Source organism: Hirundo rustica, chromosome 6 (assembly GCF_015227805.2).
Source record: "Hirundo rustica isolate bHirRus1 chromosome 6, bHirRus1.pri.v3, whole genome shotgun sequence".
NCBI classification, from domain to species: Eukaryota; Metazoa; Chordata; class Aves; order Passeriformes; family Hirundinidae; genus Hirundo; species Hirundo rustica.
Genome location: NC_053455.1, coordinates 33,764,921 through 33,790,172, shown reverse-complemented (window position 1 = coordinate 33,790,172; position 25,252 = coordinate 33,764,921). Strand labels below are relative to the sequence as shown.

At 34.5% G+C, this 25,252-nt stretch overlaps 1 protein-coding gene across 3 annotated transcripts in view; it reads right to left on the bottom strand.

The window, feature by feature from the left end:
* Window positions 1-553: 553 nt before the first annotated feature.
* FMN1 (formin 1) overlaps window positions 554-25,252 on the bottom strand; it is a 173,234-nt gene continuing 148,535 nt past the window's right edge. For all 3 annotated transcript variants that reach the window (XM_040068119.2, XM_040068120.2, XM_040068121.2), the window contains 4 exons: window positions 13,701-13,752; window positions 10,691-10,840; window positions 2,373-2,457; window positions 554-1,315 (listed from right to left, as the gene is read on the bottom strand). In XM_040068119.2, coding sequence (XP_039924053.1) covers window positions 1,271-1,315; window positions 2,373-2,457; window positions 10,691-10,840; window positions 13,701-13,752 — 332 coding nt within the window. In that variant the 3' untranslated portion in view covers window positions 554-1,270. The remainder of the gene's footprint in view (window positions 1,316-2,372; window positions 2,458-10,690; window positions 10,841-13,700; window positions 13,753-25,252) is intronic.

Genomic DNA, 25,252 nt, shown 5'->3' with positions numbered 1-25,252 from the left:
ACCAACTTCATAGACCATTATCATAAAGTCAGTTCTTCCCTTGTGGAGAGCAAGCAGGTTCACCTTTCTGTTTTGCCTTAAATTAACTTCTGCTTCAAGATTTCCCCTCCTAAGAATCCAAATCCTTAACATACAGTAAAAATCTTCAAGTAATGGTGGATATTCAGGAGGGTTATTTTCAGGCTCTACCACTTTATGGCAACGGTTATAATGTTACAGGAGGACAGCAAGATCCTGTTATTTCTTTCTGAAGTTTTACTTATTATATTATGTGTGTGTATATATATATATATAAAAAATGTAGGTATGCTGGACACATTCTTCATACAAATATAGGGGGACAAGAGCAGGCTGCATAATGTATTTTAGAGTGAGATATTTACTGTTAAAAATAAAGATTTCAATGGAATTATAAGTCAAATATTTGATACCTTCATGGAGAGATATTATTGTATCTTAATGAATAATGACCTATAAACTCATCTCTTTATGGAATTAGTATTTGCAATATATACCGAAATAAAAATATACATTTTATAATTTTTTCTTCTGAAGCTCAAAATTTAGGAAATGTTAGATTAAAACCACAAAAATAATAAATCAGTTATGCCATCAATCCTAAAACTTAAGAATTTTAATATTCCTTTTTATGTGCAAAATATTACTCCCATTTCAATGAATGGCATAAGCTGAAGCTTTTATAAAAATATTTGTGGTAAAATACAGCATGTATCTATAATTACATTTAATCAGTTTTAGAAAGATGCTTCCAGTACTTAAGACACTGTAGAATTATTTAGAGTCAGTCAGTTTTACCTCTGTTACTGCTGAAGTAACAAAAAGTAGGATGCAATAGACCTTTGTGAACTGAATGGCATATTTGCTCTCATCTACATAAAGCCCTGTAAATAACCTACAGGTTGTTAGTCATTACTTAAATCAGCATTCAAAATGCTCATTTTAGCTCTTCCGTATTAATATATTATGCACAGAATATTTTAATTAACCATTAATAAAAAGATGCATTTTAAGCAATGTAAGGAAGAGTTACAGAAAAAAAATTTGACTTCCTATGTAAAAACTTTCTTAGAATTCCCTCCACTGAACATACAAACCCCTCTGAAGGAACTCAAAAGTCTTTAATGGATTGTCTTGGGACAGATCAGCAAAGCAGAATTCAGTATCTAACATAAGGTGCTTCCTGGGCCATTGGTGTAGTAAAGCATTGGGCAAGGTATGAAATCACTCCATCATTTTCATTCATCTTCTTTCAGTTGGCCGTCACACTGGCTTCCTTCTGACGTAGTCTTTCTTTCTGTTAAAGAAAAAGAAGAGTTATTATAATTCTTGTTTATAATTTTCTACCTCCTCTCAAGTTCCCATGAGCATTTGGTATAGAAGATGGAGAAATAAGTCACAGTTCCAGTTTTCTTTAATGAAAAATGTTTGGAGCACTCAAGGAAGGTTTAAAACTTTAAAACACATTATTTACTGTGGAAAAGCTGAGTTTGCTTTCATTACATACTTGTCAAGTACTGTGTACCTTTAAAAATACACATCTGTGAAGACCAGTGCAGCTAGAGAAAGCCAGACACATTTCAAATTCATGTCAGACTAATACCTTCTCATGTCTGGAATGGTTTCTGCTGACATAAAGGCTCCAATTTAGCATTAGCTAGATGATCTTGCTTAATGACCTCTTCTCAGGCGAGTATAATCGTTCATATCTCTGCTGCCTGATCTGCAACTGATATGCTCTACTGGGAATGGAAATCCCCTGATTCCTTCAGGTACATTTCCCTCCCTTGGTCTCTTGCCTTCTAGAGTTTGAGGAATGCTTGTCTAACCTATGTGCTTTGCACACAGACAAAAAAAGGATTTATATACACTGCAAATTATTAGACCTCTTACTGTGTTGTATCGAAAACATTGGTACACAACAAGGAATAAAATAGGGATTTAATCCCTTCTACCACTATTTCACAGAGAAAACAAGATTTTTAAGGTTTTGAAAAAAACCAGACATTCTAGCCATTGGAAAAATATATGCAGTGAGCTTCAGTGCACTTTGAAGCGTGGAAGAAAATACAAGAGACTACAGTAGAAGGGAAGAAGAAACCACAAAAGCAGCTCTTTTAGTTATCTGAAATAGCAGAGACGTGCTTAGGCACAACTGACCTAAATGCTAAATGTAACTGTTGACTACCATAGGGCATGAGCTTTAACATTTCTCCTGAGGAAGAAAATCACTCTGCTGCATTTAATAGAAATACTACACTCTCCAACAACAGTAGAAACCAGCCATCATTCTGAATGACAAGAATGGTGTCACAAAACCCCTTTGGAATGTCATACTGAAAACCAGATCATACCAGGCTAGCTGTAGGATTGATTTTCTTCGTTTCAACTTTCTTCTCTGCAGTTAACTTGCTCACTGATTGCTGAGCCACTTTAATTCTGAAACACAGAAAAGGTGTCATTAGATTTGATGAAATGAAAGGTGTTCTGGCTCTGGTTGGTATACACTTCGTAAGAAGCTTTGTTATATACTTTGTAAGAAGCCTTTTTTTTAGGCACATTAGCCCAACAAACTGCTATTTCTATTTAAAGGCACTTAATAAACTACCAAAAGTAGATCAAAGTACATTTTCAAATGGAGAAAATGAAAAGCACAGCCTGTCTGTATTGCTCTCAGAAAATGTCACTGGGAAAATGATTTCTCTATTTGTGCAGGATCTGGATTTTACAGAGTATCTTTCCCACCAAAAAAAGCTGTGCTATCAAGGCAAAAAGACCCTCCTCTGAAAAAAAAGAGCTAGCTGGCTCAGTTTGTCATGCACACAGAATATGCTATTTTAGCACTTGTATTTCCACAGAAAACCTTGAAATGGAAGCATCTGCCAGTTTTTTGTTAATGTATTCTGTGTTGCTTTAGAAGGAATTGATTGACCAGCCTCACTGATGTGGCAATAGGAAGCACAAGAGGTTCTTATCTCAGGGTAGTTAAAGCTGTCTTCCGTACAGCTACAGCCTAGTCTGCCAAAACTACTGCAGAGGTAAGAGGGAAAAGAACACATCTGATTTCTCTGCTTCTTGCATTTTGCTCTCAGGATCTTGCATACAGAACCGTTCCTCTTGTGGGGATTTAACAAGAAGGACCAAATGAGGAGTTTAATCACAAGGAAAAGGAGAAACAGAGAATTAAAGAAAAAGGGACTTGACTCTCCTCGTATGGACTAGAAAGTGTATAGGAAATTATGTGCTGAACAGTGATAAAACAGAAAGAAAATTCTTGGCACTCCTAATAGATAATCTGCCCAGTGCAAAGTGCCTCTACAGTACTAATGGTACAAACAGCTACTTTATAATTCTATATGCAAAATGAAAAAGGAAGGAGGTTGGTTTTTAGAAGCAAGGAGAACTCAGGAAAACAATTTTCAGTAATGTACACCAAGTCAGTCTTTTACTAGAAGCAATACATTTCTTGGCATTCTTGAACTGAAAAATCCTACTTTCTTCTCCTCTTTAACTTCTTCCACTGGCAGAAATAATTGCTATGGCCAGTCAAAAAGTATTTAAAATACCATGTCCAGGTCAAACCACTTTCGACACACTCAATTGTTGAGGAATTTTGGAAGAATAGCAAAAAGGAAAGTGGATTATAGCTGCAATCACTGATGTGTAGTTCCTTGCTGTAACACTAGCAGTAAGCTGGATTCTTTTTAAAATACAGAACACATTCATAAGTTCATTACTGTCTTTATCAATGTTGGAAATGTTATCAGTGTGGGAAACAAAAATTTTCTTCTCTACGTATTTTAGAAGCATGGACTGGACAGTTCCAGGTTTTGTTTCACTTTCCAGTGCTTAAGAAGAAGAGGAAACAGTTACGCTACTTTCAACTAAACTTATTTTCAACACTGTTTAGCTACAGTGTTGATTCAAGCTGTAACTACACCCTCAAATAAACATTATGGAATTATTACTATGTACCTTTTAAAAATACAGCTGGTGTATTTTTAGAACTTAATTAGTGTTCACTGTTTCTACATGTAAACAACTATGTGACAACACACCATTCCATCTTTTTATTTTTGTTAATCTGCACAGTTTACTTCTTAATGCTGGATGACTGCACCCACTGGACACTATGCAATTCCTCACAACTACAATGTTTATGCAAAAGATGGATTTCAAGACAGTCTTCAAGCTCAGCAGAATCACACCAAGTGATCAGCTTCTCAACTCTTCCCTATTTTGATGACATTTTCTATTTTTTCACAATCCCTTTGGTCCTAGAAGTGTTTTCTAATACTTTTTAAATATCTGGAGTCCACACTTTCATCCCAAGGGAGAACTACAGGGATCACAAACTTTCAGACTTAAAATCATGTCTGTCACTGATACAGCTCTGTGTGTTTCATGGCATATTTTCACTACTAGGAATCCTGCATTTTTAAAAATAGAATGAAAGATGGGGACAAACTTTAAGCAGGGACTCCTGCATAAGAAAAAGGGGTAATGGTTTTAAATTAAAAAGTCAATTTAGATTAGGTATAAGGAAGAAGATCTTCACAATGAGGGTGCTGAAACAGAATCAAGCCCTGAGATGGAGGGCCACAATCTACAGCTCCCAGTGACAAGGACAGTTTCAGACAAAAAGTACTGGAGAGGACAGAGACTAGAAGAGATGACAGAGTAGCTGGACCACAACACAAGAGACAAGGGTGACTGTACACTGGAACAGGATGTTCAGAGAGGCTGTGGAGTCTCCCTCACTGGAAATATTCCAGAACCATCTGGACACAGTCCTGTGCTATGTGCTCCAGGATGAGCCTGCTTCAGCAGGGAGGTGGGACCAGGTGAGCCACTGTGGTCCCTTCCAGCCTGACCAATGAACTAACTTAGCCAGCAATCACAAGGCCAAAACACTATGGAATGCAGGTCTTCAAATCTGATGAGCTGCAACATCGATGTGTTAAAAAGAAAAGTTATTCCCCTTCAACGTTATCAAAAGAAGTTAATACACCTAATGAATAAAGAAGATGTGGTGTCAAACTGAGCAGTACTGCACATTTGCACACAATATGGAAAAATACTGAATTAAATTAACGATGTATTTTTAAATATGAGAACCACGACGCCAATACTGCATATACATCCTTACTATAATCAATGGGAATGTAATTGGCTTTCTCCTGCCACACAAAGGCAGGTGGTGTCTTCCACTGTAAATTGGATAAAAGCTAAGCCTCTTAAATTAGAAGTTATTAGTGAAAAATAAAGACATTATTTTAATTCAAAATTATTATTTTGTATCCAGGGATGCAGAAACCTAATCTAGACATAAACCTGTGTTTATTATAAAAAAGTTTCCTTTGTAAGCTCAGGAAAATACGTTTTTCCCTTACAGGAAAAGATATTACCAAGCCAGGGACTAACTAGATAAACTGACTACCATTTTCACCTCTGCTTTCCACTCAAATGAGACAGAAGGCAGTGTGAACTGGCACACTTCACCCTCTGAAGTTCCCCAGCTAGGAAAACCAGAATCGCTTGTAAATGAACCAATTGCTATTCACATACTTGTGTTCTGGCTCTGTTACTGCACGACAACAGAGACCAAATTATCCGGTTCTCTCTCAGCTTCTCAATGATCTGGAAAATCCATTCTTTTCACTTCTACAGCTCCTTCCATGCAGCTGCTGGGTTATGTGGATAGCTGTGGAATGACAGCTCTGTGCCACTTGAAATTCCTGTGACTAGAACTTTAAACTTCTCCCATAAAACTGTTTTGGCATAAGGAAATGTTGTGCAAACAAAATTTCAGATACGGGTGAAAATGAAGAAGCAGAGTCAACTTCTACAGTCAACATCAACTGTTCAATCTAGAGCCAAGCTGCATACCCAGTCCGGATCCTTAACACAGCTGAACAGTGACTTCCCTTAGGACTATGAGAAAGTCCCAGAGCTCAAATTCCTTTCATGTGTTAAATGCCTTTCTACGCTCAGTCCTATTTCTGCATGCAGCTCGTGAACTAAACCTCAAATCACAGCTCCATTTCCTGAAAACTGTTAAGTCCATGAAATATGTTAGATTTCAGTATCAAAATTTTAAAAGACAGTTTTTGTATTACCTAGCCCAGCAGATGATTTTACAGAGTACTTGGCTAGCTTTAAAATTAGGAGCCTTATACCAGAGTATGAAGTTTGAATGCTGCCACTTCTATTACTGTGTTGTACAATAAAATTGCCTATCAAGCCTTCAGGCCTATATCTTCTGGAAGGAACTTGGTCATTACTGATCAAATCTTTAGACTGCATTTAGAATAAATGTTCACTAACTAAATAAGTAAAATACAGTAAATGTATGTTGTCAGCGGATTTTGCCAACAAACCTGAAATTGCCAATACATTTGATATGTTTCTTTTTTTTTTCTGGATGTACTGACAGTGGTTTATCTATAAAGTTATCTACAAAGTAAATGAGATATTTTAGCTCTGTAGTCACAAGCAACAAAAATCAGGTTTTTCTGATTTTAGGGAAGTTGGTGCATAAGAAGAACCAACAGAAAGACAAGGGCTACAGAACAAAAATATACTTCACCTGAGACGGCCACCAGCAGATATTTAGGAGTATATAAAGACAGCCAAAGCCTATAGTGATAATTCCCAGAATGCTTTTGCAGCTGGAAACTCTCTTCATGTGTAAAGTCCTTAGTAGATTTTTCTAATATAATTTTGTATTGTCACCATTTAGAAGCAGTGCAAGCTTTTGCATCTGTGATATCTTGTGACAAAGTGTTTCTGCTTTCTAAGATGAAATATATAAATCTGTTCATTAAATAATGATCATGTCTTCTCCAGCTATTAAGATAAATTTAGTTTGGGTTTTGATTCCTGAATTCTGACTTATTAGTATGCATATTCAATCTAAAAGAGATTACTTTATCCCGTACAGTAATCATTGCAGCAATCTTATCTTAGCAAGAGTCAGCAGTGAGTTCAATTACGAGCAACAATTCCTTTGCTATTTTACTTATTTCATATCTAAAGGGTAACAGGCACAAACACATTATTATAATCTTTGTTACATTTCTTTTGCAAAACATAATCACAGTTTGTGATGCAACACACTGCAAAGTATTTCTTCTGTATTTACACTTTTTTCTTATTTTAGATTTGTCTAGGACATCCTCTTAGAATATAATTTGACACAACTTGACTGCTTTAATTGATTTATGGATGAGCATTCATATTTATATGTATAATAAATGAAGTTGTTATAAATACATATTTGTTTTGTTTCTGAATCCGCAGATATGCAAATAAAATTACTAGTTTAAGAAAAGGAAGTGACAGTGGAAATCTTTGCAATCTACCTTGCTGTAAGCGCTTTACTGCCAAAAAACTACAACTTTTTAGTCTTCAGTTCAGTTATCATCTCAAAATTTCATCAACAGAAGAAAGCATAAAAGCAGTTGATGTACCTGAATGCATACACATTGCATATTATAAAGCTGTCAACAACAAAACCGGATTTTGATTCAAAGCAGCACCAGAAAGTTTCCAACACTTGGTGCACTTACATTAAGCTGTTTATCGCAGATGATGTGATCATCACAGATGACGTGTCAAAGCAAATTTTATTTCATTCTACTTAAATTCTGGTATTGAAGGGAAAGTAAACTGCCATCATAATCAGGCATATGATTTGGAAAAATGTTTTCATTTTATCTCTACAGTAATTTATATATCATATCATATCATATCATATCATATCATATCATATATCATATCACAGTTTCTTATTTATCTGTAACTCAGTCTTGCATTCCTAAATAACATGCAAATTTTGTCCAGGAAAGAGACAATGACTCAGCTATATTTTGCAGGCAGCTAGTTTATTTTCATGCAGGGCATGATGCAGGGCAGCTCAGTTGAAATGTTTCCTTTACTTTAAGAAAATGTCTCATTGAAATCTCATTAGATTTCTACGGTTGTGTTACATTTGGGAGCCAAGTAGCTTTAAATGAAACAAGCTCTTTGCACCTGAGATTGTCATTTACTTAAAGACAGCACTCTTTTTTCCTGAAATTCTGAGATTTTAGAGTCTCTTAATGCAATGTAGTTAGTTTGGGATATAGTTATGGAACCACAGATCTTTTAGCCTACTTTTACTACTATCAGGTTTAACCTAACACATTTTCAATTGTTCCTTTGATTAATGATAATTCTGTATATTATGATTAAAATTTTAATTTACGTGTCATATTTCTTGAGAGACAAATTACAATCCACTATTAATATTCCTATTAAAAAGTAAACAGTTAGCTAATTCCTATACATTTTACACTGGGTTTCTTCAGCTCCTGAAATTTGAAAGGTAATCCAGTTGGAAATATGTCCACATGATGACATGAATACCTCAATTTCAGAACCTAAGTTTGCAATTACTGACTTATATTGATGTTTCTTCCTCTTTGAAACTTCCTTCAAAACAAAATAAGGGTTCACGATAAAAAAGTTCTCTTTCCTTTTTTTTTTTTTTTTAAATTAAATTGCAATCTTTAAAAATGCACAACAAATAGTGGATCCAATTAATTAGCCAGTTAAGGAAGACAGCTGTCCATTCCTGTCATTCTAAGGTTTTTAGTTACCAACCTGCACAACCACTCTTCGACTCTTCGCTTGCTTTCAAACTTTTTTGGCCAGTGGTTCATCAACTGTTAGCTTCATACTTTGTTAAACAGGACCCTTAAATGATCAAGACTTTACAAGACATTTTCAGGTGTCGAAAAAAAGCTTTTCCACCATTCTAATCTATTGATTTCACTATGTTCTTCTTTTCAGTAGCACAATACAGAGCAATTCAGAATGATGAAAACAGCTCTTCTGTCTTTCTAATTTACTATGTACACAAGGCTCCTCATTTTAACAGCTCATCATCTTGACGAATCACCCAAATTTTGAATGTAAAGGAAAATGAGTTGTCCTTTTGAGACTAACAAAACTTTGTAAAAATAATTTGAAGTGAGCTCTGAAAAACCGTCTATATGACCCAGAAAGTGTCAGCATGTAGAAGTATCACAGTAACTGCTGCTTTGCATTCTACCGGTATGCCTTTACATTGAACAGGAATAAAGGCATCTGTCAGAGGAACTGATGATATATTTGCTCTGTGTTTTTATTTGTAGATTTGATTGATAAAGCTCTTAAACCACAAGAAATTCTCACCTCACCTGAGTATGAAAGCACAGAATATAGCAGTCTGCTTACAAAGATTTCTTGATTATTGTATTAAGATGGTTAGGAAGCTATGTTCTGTTAAAACTTAAGATTTACCTGAAGGGATCATTGTGTACCATTAACAAGGCACTAATTACATAAAAAGGAAAGGATGTATGGTCTGGATCTTTTTTTTCACCCCTTGCGTAGTTAACTTCTATTCCTCCTTACTGCTTTTGGAATAAAAATAAGGCATGATTCAGTCATGGTAAGTCATGAAAATAGATCCCTGAGATAATCTCTATGATGACCATAGCAATGTGTTTGGGACCTTTTATTTTATACAGTTCTTAACATGTAAATCAAATTTGTGTATTGATTTAGATACAAAGAAATAAAAGAGTCTTTGTACATGTTTGCAGTTGTCAGCTTCCAAAATCAATCAATTAATGATACAAAAAGCCACAATTTTCAAGTATTTTAAAACTCTGAGATCTATATAACAATGCTGATAAGGTTGATAATTCAGAATTCATAATTTCTACATTTAGTCCTTCAAAAAATCTACTTTATATGAACCTGAAAGCTCCACTGATTTGAAGCAAAATGGCAAATATAAGTGTAAATGACTACTAAACTACTTTTGCTTGTTCTTTTAAAGACATTTCAATCTAACTCTCTGTCAATTTGGAATAAGCACCTGGATTTAAATTTCATGCTGAAAGTAATTCCTCCACTCTTTTCCAAAGAATGACTACATTTCCACTCTAGGTGTTTTGAAATGAATTGTGATATGCTAAACATGATGAGCTTGTAGTAGAATTGCTTTTTTGTGTAAAAGATTTCAAGTTTCTTTAAGAAAATCACGAAAATAATAGAAGGTTTTAGGTTTTTGGGTTCTTTTACTCTAACTAATAAAATCAGGAGACTGTTGTGAGATCTAGCGGCAAGTAGTTTGATGTCCTCAGCAGGACACCAAAAGTCAGAAGTAGTGCTGTAAATTCAGTGTGGGGCTTCGACACTATGCTAAGTGTGGCCTGAATCTCTGGGGCTTCCCTTTGATGCAAGTGCAGTATATTAACTGGAAAAGCATTCACTTTTATTTGTCTGTACTGTCTGCGACAGCAATATCGCCTCATTTAGGCTAGTTCAACATGAAAATGCACAGAGAAGCAATCTGTTATAAATTAGCACAGCTCTCCTTTCATTTTACTAGCTAGTAATTGGAAGGGGTTACAAAAGTGTAATTTATCAGATTATATGTGTTTATCTTTTTGTGGGGACAGCATGCCTTTGGTGAATTTTCCTACGCACCCTGAGGGAATAATCTTTCCTTGATGTCCATTAGATCTGAAAGAAAACAATGACGCCTGTGAAATATAGGAGTATAATTTGTTGGGTTTGAGAAGCAGCAGTTTCCCAGACATCTAAAATGGTATTAATGACTTTATTAGAACCTTACCGTTCCTTGGAAATGCTTTTGCTCTCTCTTTTCCAAATGGTCTTGAAGTCACTGCAGAATTCGTACCACACCGTGAAAACGTAGTTTGGTGTGATCTCCTTCTCACCAGGCTTTGGCTTTATCCCAAAATATCCCACTGTTTCTTCAAAGCTGCAAGGGAGGGGGAAAGAAAAAAACAAACAGTCAACACATAAGCCCGCTGGGGAAACAGTTTCTCTGACTCAGTAGTCAAGGCTGGTAATTACCATAATTTCTCCTTAGCCTTGGAATATATAGCAGCAATTCATGCTCAGCATAACTAACCTTCCAACACCCACCTCTTTTCCAGGAGGATAACTTACAGATGCACGAGCCACCATAGAGATCTGTCATGCTGGCAACTCATGGGCATTCAATTATAATGAGAAAAACTTAAAACTTAACTTCTTGCATTACAGGAAATGCTGTAATATATTTATTTATTTTATTCTGCTGCACTCCATGAAGATCTTATTCTCCCGTTTTTCTTTACTGAAGGACCATGGAAGCGTCACATACCAAGTCAGGGAAAAAATCTCTAGGTTTGGTTGAAAACAATCTTCTAGTATTTAGGGAGTACTGGGAGTAGCAACAACCAAGCCACAAACAGTGCCAATAGTAATTCTGCAAAAGTTTTACTGAAAATAATCTCCTTCCACATGTGCCAATAAACAATTAATTTTACAAAAATACACTGTCAGTATTTTAATGCTTTAAAAAAGATTTTATAATGTGGCTGTTACTGAATTGCTATAACAGATGGGTATTTCCAAAATATTGTTTTATTACAGACAATATTTCTGAGAGCATTTTAACTGATTGTGCATTTTTAACCTTTATGACATTACTTTGTATAGATAAAATGGAACAATCCACATGACCAGGTATTATATAAGTAAAAGTATGTTTACTTTTGTTAAAGTTGAACCACTTCTCTCTGTGAAGTAGATGTAACAATCCCGAATCATTTGGTGATATTTATTAAAAATAACGCTATAATCTAAAAACAAAGGTAAAAACATACTTAAAAGAAAGTAATATTTCTTGGAATAATAATTTTATTGAATCATAATAAAGCTACTAGAGTTGCGAATAGGTTCTAAATATAAACACAGGAGGTGTAAATCTTGAAAATAAAATAAATAATTTTGAAGACCTGTAAGGAGTCTCCAACCATTCAACACTTGTTACATCAGCCACAGCTGCAGCTTCAATATATTTCTTCTTTATATTTGCATTTGCGTAATCCACATTGCATATTTTCATATGGAAGAAGCAAGGTTAGGCTCAAGGTTTCCTGACTTAGTTTGAAATTAAAGTTCCTTAGCTAGGCTTGAAGAATATAAAGTATCCATCAAAAACTACAGAAGTTATCCCTCCAAAATAAAGCAATACTCCAGCTACTTCACAAAGAAGCTTGGATTTTAGCCAAATAAGCCTATATGCTGTGGGATTTTCTTTTTGATACTTAAAAGATAGAAACCATACTGTACAATATCCCATACTGTTCACGGTAAGCTATTAAAATAATAGTTTTTTTAAATCCTCATATGTGATAACCATAACCCTTTACGTTTCTCACTAGTCATAATTATATGGTTAAAACCATTTATATCTTCTGAGCAATGTAATTTGCATTACATTCACTTGGGGCCAAATAACCCTCAGCTGTTCACAGCACTTTGACTGGGAGAGCTGAACCAAGAGCAGCAAGAACAGAGACTCTTCTCAGGTGTGCCTCATGTTAACAGCAGCCCCAGGAACATTGTGCAGTCTTCTGCCTAACAGAATCCTTCACCATCCCAGTTGGAGTGTACAGAGGCACAGTATCTCTCTGCCTTCATCCTGACACTGCTCATCCTCTCTTGCTTTCTTCATCAGCCCATCCCCCAATAGCACTACTTTGCTTTCACCCACCTTAATCTGGCTTCCTGGGCTACTTTCTGCTTTTCAAAAGCAGTAATTTAAAATCCTGAATATTTAGTTAGAAATTAAAAGACCCAAACTCTGTGTTGGACAACTAATTCCCAGAGTCAACCGCAAACTGGGTGCAGCCCCGCACCCCGGAGAGTCTGTTCTATTCTAGAAAGACTACAAAGCAGGTAGAGTATGAAGGAGCCTTGTGCCAAGGAAGTTAGGTTCGTAGCTAAGTCAAGCCAGTCAGACACTTGAAATGAGGAGGCAAAGCCCCAGCTGACATCAGCCAGTTGTTCAGCCAATATTTAGGCATCTTCTGCAAGCAGAAGGGAACAGTTCACCTAAGACTTGGACTGCATTTGGGAAGTGCCCCTTGTCTCCCTCTTCCTGACTGCCTAGGAAAACTAACTGGGGTGTCTCAGGTGGTGTGAGTATGGTTTGAGAAAAGTACAATTAAAATCCGAATTACCACAGATCTGTCTTCAGTGACCAGGAAGAAAAAATACTGATAGGAAGTTTAAAATTCATTTACCCCGATTTATTTATAGCAGCTCTATAGCTAAGACGGATGCTTCACTCTCACAGAACTGTAATTTGGTAAACAAAATTTATTAGTAATATTAACCTACTGAATATTTTATCCATCCACAAATGAATTAATCTCACTTTTTCCTACTTTGATGCCTTTGGCCTAAGTGAGGCACAAATATTCAGGCAATAAAAACATTGGGATTTCAATGGCTTCTGAGGCAACTGAGTGCTGTATAATAAGTGCTGAAAATGTTCAGTGATGATGAAATACACTTTTACGTCATAAAGTAGCTAATCAGTTATTTAGCTATTCTGTAAAACCCCCATTCAGTTCAATGCTGATAATAATTGAAATCTCAAACACAGTACGTTGTTTGGATAAAAATGCAAATGAAGTTTTTTCCTGGAAGATTATACAAGAATTTTTCAGAAAACATATTACTTCTTTGAAATAAATATCCTTTTTGCTATTTGATGTAAATCCTAAGTTCAATTATATCTTTGATCAAAATAAAATGTTAAAAAACACAGGCAAAAACCTTACCATTTTTGAGCATTTTCCAAGCTGTTCTCTTCTTTCTTCCACTCCTCTTTAGCTGCCAATGAAAAACATTTTAAAGGTATAAATTACTGTCTTAGTGTTTTAGAGATCCTACAGATTAAACATCATTTATTTTCAAAACCGCATTGTTTGTATACTATGTATAATAAAAGCGGTAAACACTTGCTAATTTTCAAATTTAATTTATTTTTTGTATACAATGAACGTTTCTATTGTACCAATAAAGTGTATTGGATTTGAAAAGTAATTTAAAATCCATATTATAATATAAAGAGTTAGGCATTAACTGAATAAAATGCAAATAATTAAACTACACTTGCAGATTTTCTGAAGAGAAAATAATTTGTGTTTGTTTGTTTCTTTATTGTTGCAGGCCACAGCTTACAAATTTAAACATGTTTCTGCAGCATAAATGATTGGAAGTTCAATTGGAATTGAACAGGTACCAACTATAGTTAACCCCAACTGTTCCATAGAGCTATCACATTTTGTTCTGGAAGCTGGAAAGTGAAAACTCACGTAGTAGGTTTTAAATGTATGGCATATACATTATTTTTTTGTGGTTTTTTTTAATCAGCCAAGAGTTTGAAATATGGTTAGCGAATCTGAGCCCCTCTATTAGAGAATGCTCACATGAACTACTTAAAAGGATTTGATTTTCAAAGAATAAGTGTTCTTTGCTATTGAAAATGTTTCCTGACCTGGGTACTCAAAGAAAAACCACTAGTTTTTGTTGATAAAGTCTTCTTAATATAGAGGAGCACTTTCGGCTCCAGCAGAATATCATACATATAAAATAATACTGTCATGGAAAAGTTGTTCCTACTCTATGTTAAAATAATTCTGTAAGTGGTAACGTTATTATAACCAGAGTTCAGACACTTTTTTATACAAAGAACTTTATCTTTTTGCGTCTCAGCCTAGAGGAGTGCCTGGCTGAAATACAGTTACAGACCTGCGTTCACAGACAAGGCCATTGAGACACTGGTCCTGAATGATTCCATTTCATTATAAGGCTACTGACAAAGAAGGCTGTACTATGATAGCTTAAAATGAAAATAAAAATTGATTGCTTTGGTATGTTTGCTGTTAACAAAACAAATTAATTTCAACTCATATGCTTCTCTACATTGTGTTAAGTGTGTTGGAGATATTTATTCCCATTATTTCCATATGGCCTCTAGCCAGAAACAATGCTGTGTGTCCTTTTGCAAGGAAAGCAATTAAATTCTATATGATTAGGTTCTCCAACTCAAATCTTAGTGGCAAGACAGATGCAACTGAAATATATAGGGAAGCTCTCATTTATTGCATTCATCTCAGGATCCTAAAAATTTGCCTAAAGTTAACACAATACACTTAATTCATTATTTTCATTTTATACCAATAAAAATAGGAAACATAGGTTGGAATTCTAATGACTCATAATGATATAAAATTAACTACATAGGCAGAACTGCGTATAAAATTGTACAATTCATTATTACACTAATAATTTATTTCTGGTCTTTGAGGAGATGGAAAATTAAGTAAGGCAAATTTCCCAACATAGCTACATTCCCAGCTACAACAGAAACAATGTCTTCAGGTCTCTACACATGAAACACAATAACTGACAAGGACAACATTTTTATACATTTATAGTTAGGTGGCAAGACCTGATTTACTGTTTTTAATCCTGCAAGAACAGGATAAGGAAAGATAGTGGAAAAAGTTTTAATTTTTTACACAAAGTAAAGAAAACAAGGTGTGACTTTTATGAAGAAACACACAGTTTACATTAATATAACAGTGTTGCATTTGTGTATCAATAAAAGGGAAAACAGGAAGTAAGAAAATAGCTGTATTACATAGCAAACAGTATTTTCTGTATTTTTAACTGTAAACATGTCCACCCAGGCATTGTTTAAAAGCATTTATTTGAATTTTAGATGTTGAGATGTGTTAAGAAAATAAATGAACAACTCCATTAACAAATTCTACAATGTGTAAGACAAGAAACCAGATCAATTCTCCTATCTTCCACAAATCTTCTAACTCATTTTCCACTCAAAATTTGTAATATCCTGCTCTTTTTCTCCCCCTCCACAACCTGCAATGACTAGCACAATCAATGCTGTCAGGATATGTTTCCATGAAGCAATGTAATACTGGTCTTAATTTGTGGCATTATTGAAGGCAATTCAAATGAATTACATAAATGGAAGAACTTATTTATTTTTATTTCTCTAGCAACACCATATTTGCTTGCATAGGACTTGCTTTATGCCGAAGAGGAATGATGGAATCCTTTCAGCCTTAGACCACGTGTTTGATTTCAGTTTCATCAAGTTAAGAATATATTAACAGCCATATCAGACTGGCACAGGCATTAATCCAGCCTAACATCCTGCCCCTGGCAGGCACTGAAACAGGTTCTCAGTTAGAATTACAGACCAGGACAAACACACTTCCCCCGAGTGTACTCTGCCTTTGAGATTCTGTAACTCATACAAAATGTTTCCTGCATTGAATGCCATTGTAATGTACTTCTCAATGGATTCTCCTTCAAGAACCTGCTCATTCTTTGCTCAAGCTTTTATAAGCTCTTTAACTCCCACAACCTGCTGTGGCAAGTGTTCTGTAGCCCAACTAAATGAAGCACATTTTGTTTGTTTGGAAATGGACACGGGTATCCCTTTTGTATCAGAGAAAACCTGACCGCACTGAACGTTGAAATACAGTGCCTAATGGCATGAGCTTTTTGAAGCAAGTTTCCTCACTGTCCCCATTTACTGAGTATTGATTTGGTTTGCAGGTAGGTTTTGGTGCTTTTAAACCAACTTCCATTAGGAAGAAACTAAACAGGAAGTCACACAGCAAAAGCACTCCAATATTTAACAGTGACAAAAGGACCGAAATTACATTTGGGCCTTCAGACATCTTTGAACATGATGTGTATGATCTTATGAATTTACCTTATGAATCAGATATTTGTGACGACTTCCTTTTACTGAAATGCAGAAGTCAGCATGAAGATTCACGATCCTCTAACAGTTTAAAAAGTGAAGTAGTATTAGAGTGAAATGGTACGAAAATCCTCTAATTTATTCTTTCTACATATTCTACTTGTTGAGGATGGAAGAGTACATGAAACACCATATTGAAAATGAGAAATTACCAGAAAATATTTATTTTTAACAGGTCTGATGTATGTAAAGCAGCTTCCAGTTACAACAGAACGAATACCGCTTCATGCATCAGGCTACTATGAAACAGATCTCTAAAGAACAAAGGAAAGAAAATACTGGATACCAGAACAGACTGAAAATTCAGAAGGTCAGTTACTAACAGAGGCAAGCAGAGAATGATGATGCACTAAGAAAAGTGCAGAGAAAGACAAAGAAAGAAAAATGGATAGCCACAACTATACAAAAATCTCTGTTACTTCTGCCTCTCTAGTGAAAATTTTAACACTCACTGAGTCTGACTGGATAAATTTTCTGGTATTTCTCCCTGACCTTAAATATATCAACACACATAAGAAGGATAATTCACTGAAGCGTATTGATTTAGTTGGACACATTACAGCTTTTCTTCTATTTTTCAGTATTTTACTACTTTCAGAATTTAAAGATCTGATGCATAAAGTTTTTACAAATTTTCTAAGCATTCTGGAGCAGTGACAACCTTCAAAATGACATGAAAACTGTAACAATTAGCCATTAGGATGGAGATACCAGAAGTCTTATATTCCAAGGCTGAGTTCCTGGGATTTGAAAACATATGCTTCAAGAAATTTAAGAGACTGCTTTGTAAATTATACTGTTTTCTGCATAGGAAAAATACCACCCTAAAACAAGGTATTTGATTTTTTTTTTTCTCCTTGAGGAGGGAGATATGTCTTTTCTGACTCATGTCTTCCAATCAATCACAGTTAAGATTAAGACACAATCTATGATAAGACATAGACAAAAAAAAAAATACCCAACCAAAATTCAGTCCCAAAAGTAAACAACAAAACCAACCAACCAAAACAAAACGTTTACTGATATTCCTCTTGGAACTTCAAAAAGCCTGGACAGAGACTGTTAAAACCGTGACAAAAGGTTATTATGACATTTCTAGTCTCACAGGAACCCACCTTCCTCATTAGTCAAAACTAAAACCTCTTAGGTAGGCATACTGATATGTAGCCAAAACACGAACGCCATTCTAGAAACATACCAACCCATGATTTAATGGCTGAGGAAGAACAGTATACCCCCTGAGAGGTTCAGCTGGGTTATCTTTTCCCAAAGTGAGAAAAGTCACGTTCTATGACTACCAGGTTAGAAGAACAAGCAACAATTGACCTTATTTTCTCAGTCTTTGTAAAGCATGAACCATGCTTTGAAAGCATTATCACCATTTGAAAACAGAGATCCAAATCTCTTAGATATTATCACTGCTGATATACTTGGGTATCAGAAGTTGAACCCAGAAGTCTCCCAGGCTAGAAGTGTAACAGATCTATTTCCACCCTCAAGTACAATTGTCATGCAAGAGAAATTGTTTAATAACCCCGTTTAATCAGGGACTTTGGAGAGTGGAAGAAAAACCTCCAAGGTGTCCTAGGTAGGCAAAATTACTACAGAGGGTCATCAAAAGCTCTACAGTTATACAGTTTTTCTGTTTCTGAACAAAATTCTTGACATGTTCAAACCACTAGCATACTACACTATAGTAGGACAATGAACAGCAGGATGAAATAAGCCCTCTTCAGTTCTGATTTCAATAGATCTGTTAACACTGAAAGTTTTTGAATAGATTTAATTTTTAGGAAGTCCTTGACTCAAGCCATATTGGCCTAAAAGTAGCAGCATGGAAAACAAAATTTTCATAGGGATGCACTTGCTAGCACATGACATTTCTTTAGCTACAAAGAACTACCAATGAGCAATCTAAACACCTTCCCAAGGGTCACTATTTTAGAATCATCATGGGTTAACTGTGGCCAGTAGCTATGCACCCCAAAACCACTCACTCACTTTTCCCCCTTCTCCCTCAGTCAGATAGAGGAAGAGAATAGGAAGAGCAAAAGTGAGAAAAACTTATGGGTCAAGATAAACACAGTTCAATACATGAAGGAAAGGGGAAGAAAAAACCACACACAGAGTGATGCCTAGCCATTTTTGGAGCAATACTACCTCTCCCAAAATCCTTTCCTCTCCTTTTTCTTTGCTGAGCATGACATTACATGCATGGAATGCTGAGTTTCAGTCAGCTATCCAGGTTGTGACCCCTTCCAATTCTTGCCCACCCTGGCCTATCACTGAGGGGACAAAGTGAGATAAAGAGAAAGCCCTGACAATGTGCAAGTGCTGCTCAACAACAGCCAAAACACTCCTGTACTATCAATGCTGTTCTAGCCACAAATCCAAAACACATCCCATACCAGCTGATATGAAGAATATTAACTCCATCCCAGTTGGACCCAGTACGACAGCACACAGCCATACAGAGTAACCATACAGCCCTAGAGATGAATCCGAAGATTTAGACAAATTGGGTAATTTGGCTGTTTAGAGGCATAATAATCAAAACTACAGCTACTTTTTTATTATAGTAAAGGTGTCCAACACCTTGATCCAGCATGTTAATCAATCTGTATGAAACGTTACTGTTTTTGCTGATGATAGCAAAGCCAACAGCACATAGCTAACAATGCATAAAAGTGTTCATAAATATCATTGACACCCATTTAATCCTTTTATTCTTAGTGTGATCTCACTTTCTAGAAAAAGACTGGGCTCTACATAAAAGGCCATGAATAGAATACATTACAAATGTTATAAAATAGTTTTTATTATATAACATGTGAATTTGTATTTTAACACCTGACATTGCCAGAATCTGCTCTCTTGAAATGTCAGTTTTAAAGGAATGGAAATCTAATTAATAGCATCTTTTAAACAAATTAAAAAATGTCAAGTGCAAATAAACAACGATTAACAAAAATCCACGTATGAAGGCAAAAGAATGTAGAATCTGAAAATGGACTGTCTTAATTTTATTTTTTTCATTATCACACTGGAATATATTGTTTTTTTAAAAATATGCTTTGATTAACAAGAGAGTCTGGAGCTCAGTATGAAAACTGGGGCCTTTAAACTGTTTAAGACCTGGAAAATAATTTTCTAATTTAGTGTCATATGCTCCTAGGATGAAGTTTTTAATTTCATACAGACTGACTCTAATTTTAGAACTTTTACTTTTTGAAAACACATGGTATAATACAGAATTTAGCAGCAGAGGGTGTAAAAGTCCTCAAAAATTAGGTACTCACAGTAAAAATGAATTTTGCAGTTTCAGATATTTATACTTTTAATTCTAACTATTGAACAGTTTTCTCAATAATCTTAAGTTTTTCACAAATTATGGTGCTTCAAAAATTCTAGAGGAGTTGTGTAATATGACCTAGGAAGAGATGTTCTCAAGAAACATTCATCTGTCTAAAGCTGTACATAAAACAGAATTTTCTCCTACTTCTACATTATTATATGGAGTTGCTTCTAATATACCTGTATTTTGAGAAGTAGTTTTACTTTTAATTTAGCTCTAAACAAAAGAATTACTACTTAGTTGATTTCATACATAAACATAGCAAACATAAGAGAATATGTCCAGTGTAAAGCATTTTCTGTTGTTTTTGTTATTTTTTTCTTCTTCATGTATTGTATTAACTTTCAAATTTGAATATGAGTGCAAATTATTTCACATGGCTAAAGTCCACCATTCTCAGGCTGGAGCTTTTTTGTCTTATAAAAATGCTGAATTTCAGAAATAGTGAAAAAACCAGCTTACTAGCAAATAATTTTCTAATATGTATTACTTGATAAACTGTCTTTAGACAGTTACTAACTTCTAATTGGTAGGCTCTATGCACTCAGGGAATTCAACAGACATCCTGGAAATTCTGTGTAAGTGTTTGATTGTACGACTAATATAGTTTTCTACTACAATGCAAAGAATCCCCAAATAAAACTCCTGTGCCCATAAAGAGATTTTTCCTCTATGCTGTCAGTTAAACATGAAGGTCTGGGAGAATGGAATCAATGAAACTTGGGTCTACTGTGGGTCTGTACTTTAGCTAGCTCCCAGATGGATTCATTAATGTTTAATTAAGGGGTGAGTTCATGATATAGCCTTGCTCTCCCTGGAAGGCTAATAGGGTCACTCTTGTCTATTTACCACGTATTTTTATTGAGATTTTTTAAGAGCTTAATGTCTCAGGATCTCTAACCTTGTCACATTTGGTCAAAATTGGACAAAGCATTAAAAATTATTGGCAGGGGAATAATCAACAAGCAGTGTGATCACATGAACCTTGTTTCTTTTATCTCTTCTTTAAATTAAAATATATCACATTTTTAACACAGAATTTGGCTATGCCATTTTTTTAGACAGTTTAAACACTGGTATAGACATCTTAAATCCTTTCAAAACAATCTTCAGAACACTTGCTGCCATGAGGTCTTAATCACCCTTCCTGAAACAGTTCTCACAAGTTTATTTTCCTCTGCAGAGGTACAAAAGTTTTTTGTTTTTAACTCAGAAACCCACATCCAATGATGTGAATGTAAAAGTATTCCTACAGCACAGTATCTGTGCAGTCTTGGAAAGCTTCTTAACAAACAAGTATCCCATAAGTTATCAAGAATATAAGTTGTCAACCTGTATGTGTCAGAAAATAATTAATGTTTACCATACAGAAATTGTTAAATATTAGATTCAGTGTTTTTAATGTTACGAAAACATAACAAATTACAGACACTTGCACACACACAGACATACAATACCAGCAGAACACGCTCAGGCAACACATTGAAGAAAGTGTTTATTATCATAGGTAATAAAAAACCTAGGAAATTATGTTTTCTTTTAAAAGTGATAATGCTGTCTATAAATGTGCCAGAACAAAGTGTTGAAGGTCATTTTCCCAGAACATTAAAACTAACCAGGAAGAAAAAAAAGTTATATTTATTTTCATAAATTCTTCTTTTTCTTAAAATGCATGTTTCTTAGTATGATGCTTCTATTGTATTTTGTGAAAGATTTTTAAACTAAAAGAAAATTAGCTTCCATACAAAAGAGTAATTTTTTCATTCAAACTAGGACTAACACTAGTATTATTTTCCTGTATTCTGGAAGCATTAATTACAAAACAAGAGTTAGCATTAAATTTTTGAATTTTATTTATTTAATTAAATTATCTGCAACTCTATTCTGTTAAAATGTAACCAAGACATTAATCCCACATTCTCCCACATTTGGTGTTCCAGATAATAACTATTTTTAAAAGCGTGTTAGTGCTTAAGTGCTAGAGAGATATATATTCTAATTCTACTTTCTAATAAACTCTTATAATAATGTGTTTTAATTCCAAGATTAGTCTCTGACTAAATGTATCTAAACAGTTTACAGAACTGAAAAATTAGTTCTAATCCTTTCAAACAGAACAAGGTTAAATCCAGTCTGTTCCATGTCTGGGAAAGCTAACTATCCAGATTATCTGTAACAACAATCTCTTTTTGTAAGCAGAAGTCAAACTTTTGAAGTTTGGCCCATTCTTATACCAAGGATAGTAATTTTAAATAGTTGAATGATTATTGAAAGCCAGTAAGAAAAAAAACAAAAAGAGTATTATTGATGAAAAAAATTAATTGGATGGTGAACTGCTAGTCTGTTGGGAAAAAAAGGAATAATTATACAAATATAATTAAACTAATTTCAGAAAAGCTTTGCGAAATTTGTGGCCTGAAAAGTCTGAGGAGACCAAACCCACAGCAATGCCTCCTCCTGTGGAATGATAACAATGATTTATGAAGCTCAAGTTATTTCTGCTGATTGAGCTCAGTCAAGATTGGTTTCACATGATCAGCTAAAGTACAGAAATCCGCGATGTGCAGTGGCCCCACATGTTTGAACACACTGGGACATGCTCTTCTAGGTGATCCAAACCTGGGGGGTGGGGGGTTAAAAGCTGCTGCTTTGTTTTCCCTACGTTTTCCCCTCATTAGGATACACTCCCCCTGCACAGTTAGCCACTTCTGGTGGTCGGGAGCAAAGTCTCATTGTAAATGCACAGCAGGATAGTGGCAAAGCTGAGATTAATTCTCCATAGATTTATATAGACCTTTCTCACTGCTGATTGCTTGTACTGTTTCAAAGGTGCGTATGTTGCCTTTTTTATTGCCGGTTAGTGACTTTATTCCAGCATATGGTGGTTGGCGCCATGACACAAAGTGAACATTTTATACTAGAATTAAAGTGGATATTTGACAGTTTCTGTCAGAAAGTTCAGAGCAAAGAATTTGTGAGACAAGATTTATTGCATATTTTATATAGGACACATCTGTTTCTTTGCTATGTTTCTCTTTAAACAGAAAAATAGCAATGAAGTTTCTTTAAGAAACAAAGGCTGTCAATAAAAAGCATGAACAGAAAAAACTACATTATTGAGAATGAATTTAATCATTCTGACTTTCTAAAAATGTGTTGCTTGGAAGTATGACAATCACTTTTCCCTTTTCTGTCAGCCATACAGACAGTATAGATTTTCAAATACACAGCTATCCACATTTAAGGGTAAATAAAATAAAAATGAAAATCAAATTAAATCTAGGTATTGATATTGGATATTCACATTTCGAAGCAAAGTGAAATATTAAGGTAGATTTTCCCTATTTTTTTAGAATCTGTAACTGCATTTTAATGATATGAAATGTGTCAAATAAGCACCTTATTTTCTGAAAATGTCTTATGAAACTATAGATCAACTGTAAGAAGATATATAGCAAACTTCCCCACATTTATCTCTTAATATCACTAAATCTGATATAGTTTGGCCTCTGAAGTTCAATTTAGTCTTCTTAACACCTGAATCAAAAGAACTGAATTTGAAGAACACTTAGCAGGATCTTGTTTAAGAAAAAAAATTGTATGCATTAAACAAGTAAAAATCTTTCAATGAAATTCTAAATTTTTAACCAACAGTAGTACTGTTTAGAAAGATTCATATTCAGTGCAAAACCCTAAGATTCAGCTTGAGAAACATAAAGTTTAAATAGACAGAATTAATGAAGAACAAAACCCAGGAAAATATATTACTCAAAAATCACATGCTTTTATGAAAAGGCATGGGTGTCTTATTACTTCTAATTAAAGAAAACAATAATAGAAAAATCCTTCTGTTGAACTATGTAAATTCTAAACAAATTGTAAGACAGTTAAAAATACTTACAGGCTCAATACTTTCTCAAACAAAAATATTGGAATTTCTTCTACAAAATAACAAATATTTGTCAAATTATTTCATACTTCCAATGCATTAACTCTTGTTTTTCACTCAAAGATTTTCTAGAACTTATGAAACAAAGAATTTATGTAGGAAAATTTATCTAGCTACTAGTTTGAAAAGCCTGCAATTTGAAATAAAATGTTTAAAAAAGAGCAAATTTGGACCTGGAGTATTTCTCTGTCTTACCACAAATAAAATACAGGATACTAAAATTAAAAAGTATTTTGTTAGGATTTTTTTAATGATGTTTCTACAAGAAACACCAAACTGCATTCAAATACCAGGCACTGATATTTTTCTGAGCTTGTCTTCTTTGTGATAAACACACAGAAGGATATATTTTAAAACAGGATCTCTCAGTTTCTAAATAAAAACCGCAAACCTACTATTCTCCTTATGGGGAGATCTTGGAAAAAGTAAAGCAGGTGTGACACATTAGCCAGGTCATTTAATTCATTCATTGAAAGTACTCAGACACAACCACAATGAGAAAAATGAGAGTGCATATGAAAAAAAAAAAAAAAAAAAAAAAAAAAATTATGTTAGCCTAATTTTAGACTGGGAAAATACCAAGAGTTGTTGCTGCATCTACCTGACCTATTTTGGTATTTTACAGCTTGCTTATTTTCTGTTGAACTCTATGCTAGGAGCATCTGGAATTTTTTCCCTGTAGTATATGGAAATATTTTAAAATGTTTATGTTTATCCTCATATAAAAGGAAAGAAGAGGATATAAGTATTAGATAACAAGACCAGGGAATATGAGTGCACCAGCTCAGCACATCACTGCAGACTTGTGCTTGTTGTATCTCTGGGCCTTTATTACTACCTTCGTGTTTATGAGATACCTCCTATCTCTTGCAAATGGCTTTAACTCAATAGTAACAGTAGATGTGTGCAAGACAATCCCAACTTTCCCATCAGTAGAAGAGTTAAATATAATTGTAGTCAAAGTTTTATTTGACTACCGTTTTGACTTGATATTGTCTACTGAAACACACAAAAACTGTTTCTGAGAAAGATAATTAACACGAATAACTTGCTTCTAAATTCATTATGCTGCAATAAAAGTAATAAAGAGCTTAATCCCTCTTAGTTTTTTTCTCTATTAGAACAGGCAAGTCTTGAATCTTAACTTAAAAAACAAGCGAATAAATCATATGCAGGTGAAAGTAATAACATACTTTGGAATTTGGTTCATCTGCATCTATAA